At 43.0% G+C, this 2,456-nt stretch overlaps 1 gene segment (V, D, J or C); it reads right to left on the bottom strand.

Moving 5' to 3' along the window:
* Positions 1–798: 798 nt before the first annotated feature.
* LOC101660445 lies at positions 799–1,252 on the bottom strand (the record flags this gene model as incomplete). The annotated part of the segment is given in 2 exon segments: positions 799–1,112; positions 1,207–1,252. Coding segments are annotated over 2 exon segments (360 nt in total), but the record flags the coding sequence as incomplete, so codon positions are not given.
* Between the last annotated feature and the right edge of the window lie 1,204 nt (positions 1,253–2,456).

Below are 2,456 nucleotides of genomic sequence, written 5' to 3'. Positions count from 1 at the left end.
TGAGAACTGTATGATACCATTCAGCCATAGAGATCTCCCTGAACCCTAAATTTGCACAGACAAATTTGTTTCTGTCTTGACAATCGTGGTCTAACGTTCTGGAGAATAGACAGATACAAAATGTTAGCACCAAGGTAATAAAAGACAGTTGATGAGTTTATGGGTTTGCGGATGGGATTACAGAAATGACCAAAAAAATACCAGGCCACCATGGTTAGGAAAAACAACCAAATCAAACAGCAACAACAACAACATGTGTCACTTGAAGAAGCAATTCAATAAAATAGGCTGACCACCAAGATTTTGACCAAATGACTGTCCTCACAAAGTGTGATGGAAGAATATACTGTCAAACTTTCAGCCTGTCGTCCAACACTTACTAGCGACCTTTACCTTCACCGTGAGTCTGATCGGAGAGTGTTTACTGAGTTTCATCAGAACTCTGATACAGGGGCCCCTGACATAGGCATTTCTTGTCTTTAAGGCACAGGCTGTTTGTTGCTATAGGGAAGACTATATTCTCCTGTTACAATATAACTGTTGAATTCACAGATACCAAAAGTAGGCACAGAGTTATGATTTTTAAGTTAGAGATATTCCCTAGGGAAACTCTGAGATTTAGAAGAGTCCGCAGATCACCACAGGAAACCAGCAGTAAAGCTCCAGCTGCACCTGCTTCTGGGACTGAGGGTCCTGAATCCTGAGGGTCCTGAGCGTCTGTGGGTCCTGAGCGCCCCCTGGGGACCAGTGTCCTTCCTGCAGGGGAGGTTTGTGTCTGGCCTCTCACTGACTTCCCCTCACTGTGTCTCTTGCACAGTAATACATGGCCGTGTCCGCGGGTTTCAGGCTGTTCATCTGAAGATAGAGTGTGTTCTTGGAGTTGTCTCTGGAGATGGTGAATCGGCCATTTACAGAGTCTGTGTAGTAAGTACTACCACCAGTACTACTAATTTCTGCGACCCACTGCAGGCCCTTCCCTGGAGCCTGGCGGACCCAATTCATGTCATAATCACTGAAGGTGAATCCAGAGGCTGCACAGGAGAGTCTCAGAGACCCCCCAGGCTTTAGCAGATCTCCCCCAGACTCCAACAGCTGCACCTCACACTGGACACCTGAAAACACAGAGGCACCATGATTAGTCGACACACATACAAACTAAGGCACTCAGAATTACATACATACACAGCAGGGTCTACAAATTATTACCGTGTAAAATGGCCAAAATGAAAGCCAAAGTTGGTACCAAATTCATGATGCTTCCTGTGGGCTAGCTCCTGGGCACAAATGTAAACAGCAGAGACCCCAGAGACTGGGACTGTCCTCTGAGATCTCCCACATCAGGGGCTGTGGCCGGTTTATCAGCAGGCAGAGAGCTGCATTTGCATGTCCCCTGGTATTTAGAAGCAGAGGAGTAGAAATTGGGCAAGAGTTCTCCCTGAGAGTCAGAGAAACACAAGCACTCTCAAAGGAGAACAGAGCTCTTAAACAGATTATTTATCAAGCATTGCTTTAATTGTTATATAATATCAGTATTTTTAGAAAATAATTTTCAACTTATAAACTTTACATGCCATACAACTTTGTGATATTGCTGTGCTCCTCTCTTAAGGTGTGAATACACATGATGACAGTGGACGACTCTATTATCTATTTCTTGTATGGGAATATGATTGGTTTTCTTCGCTTCCAAGGAATTTCCATATTTCTCTGATATTTTAAAACTGTGAACATGCAGTTGTTCATAAAACATGCACAATGGTGTCTCCTCTCTGGTTTCTGATCACGAGATTCCGGTTCTCCTTCTTTTGCTATGGTCATGAAAACTAGATATTTTTCATTTTACTTCATCTTCTCCAACAGTTTTCCTTGAAATGACTCACTTATTGTATTCCTGCTATTCATTTATTTGAGTGTCTATTCACGATTTTCCCCTACTGACCTATTATATGGCAGACTCATGATTTTCTAGTTTCACTAGCTGGAACCTGAGGTAATTGATTTCAGAAACAGTTGACTCTGATGTCAAAAAAGGACACAATCCTGCTGTCACCTGGGAACAGGTTACCTAGAATGGCATACCCAACTGGTGCCATGTTGCTGATAATGCTTCTGGGGTCACGACAAAAGGGGTCACGGCAAAAAAGGGTCTTTAGTAGTTTCCATGGACTTAGTCTGTAATACTGGACTTGACAGTTCTGTCAACACCGCCAGCACACACACTTCGGTTACAACCTTGTGGAGGCTCGTTGAGACTAAGCATAAAAGGTGTCTTGTCTCTCTTTTCCCTCTCTTTTATCAATATTCACAACTACTATATTAAACTAACAAACAGCCTTTGGAGAAAAAAAAACTGACTCTCAAATTAGTCAGTGGTGGACAAGGGCAGACAGGAGCTGTGAATTAATAAAATGAATGAACTCAGACAAGAAAACCTCTGACTGGATGAATGGAGACAG

This window comes from Echinops telfairi, unplaced genomic scaffold (assembly GCF_000313985.2).
Source record: "Echinops telfairi isolate 266 unplaced genomic scaffold, ASM31398v2 ScPeMD7_6631;HRSCAF=7566, whole genome shotgun sequence".
Lineage (NCBI taxonomy): Eukaryota > Metazoa > Chordata > Mammalia > Afrosoricida > Tenrecidae > Echinops > Echinops telfairi.
This window is presented reverse-complemented; position numbering and strand designations above follow the sequence as displayed.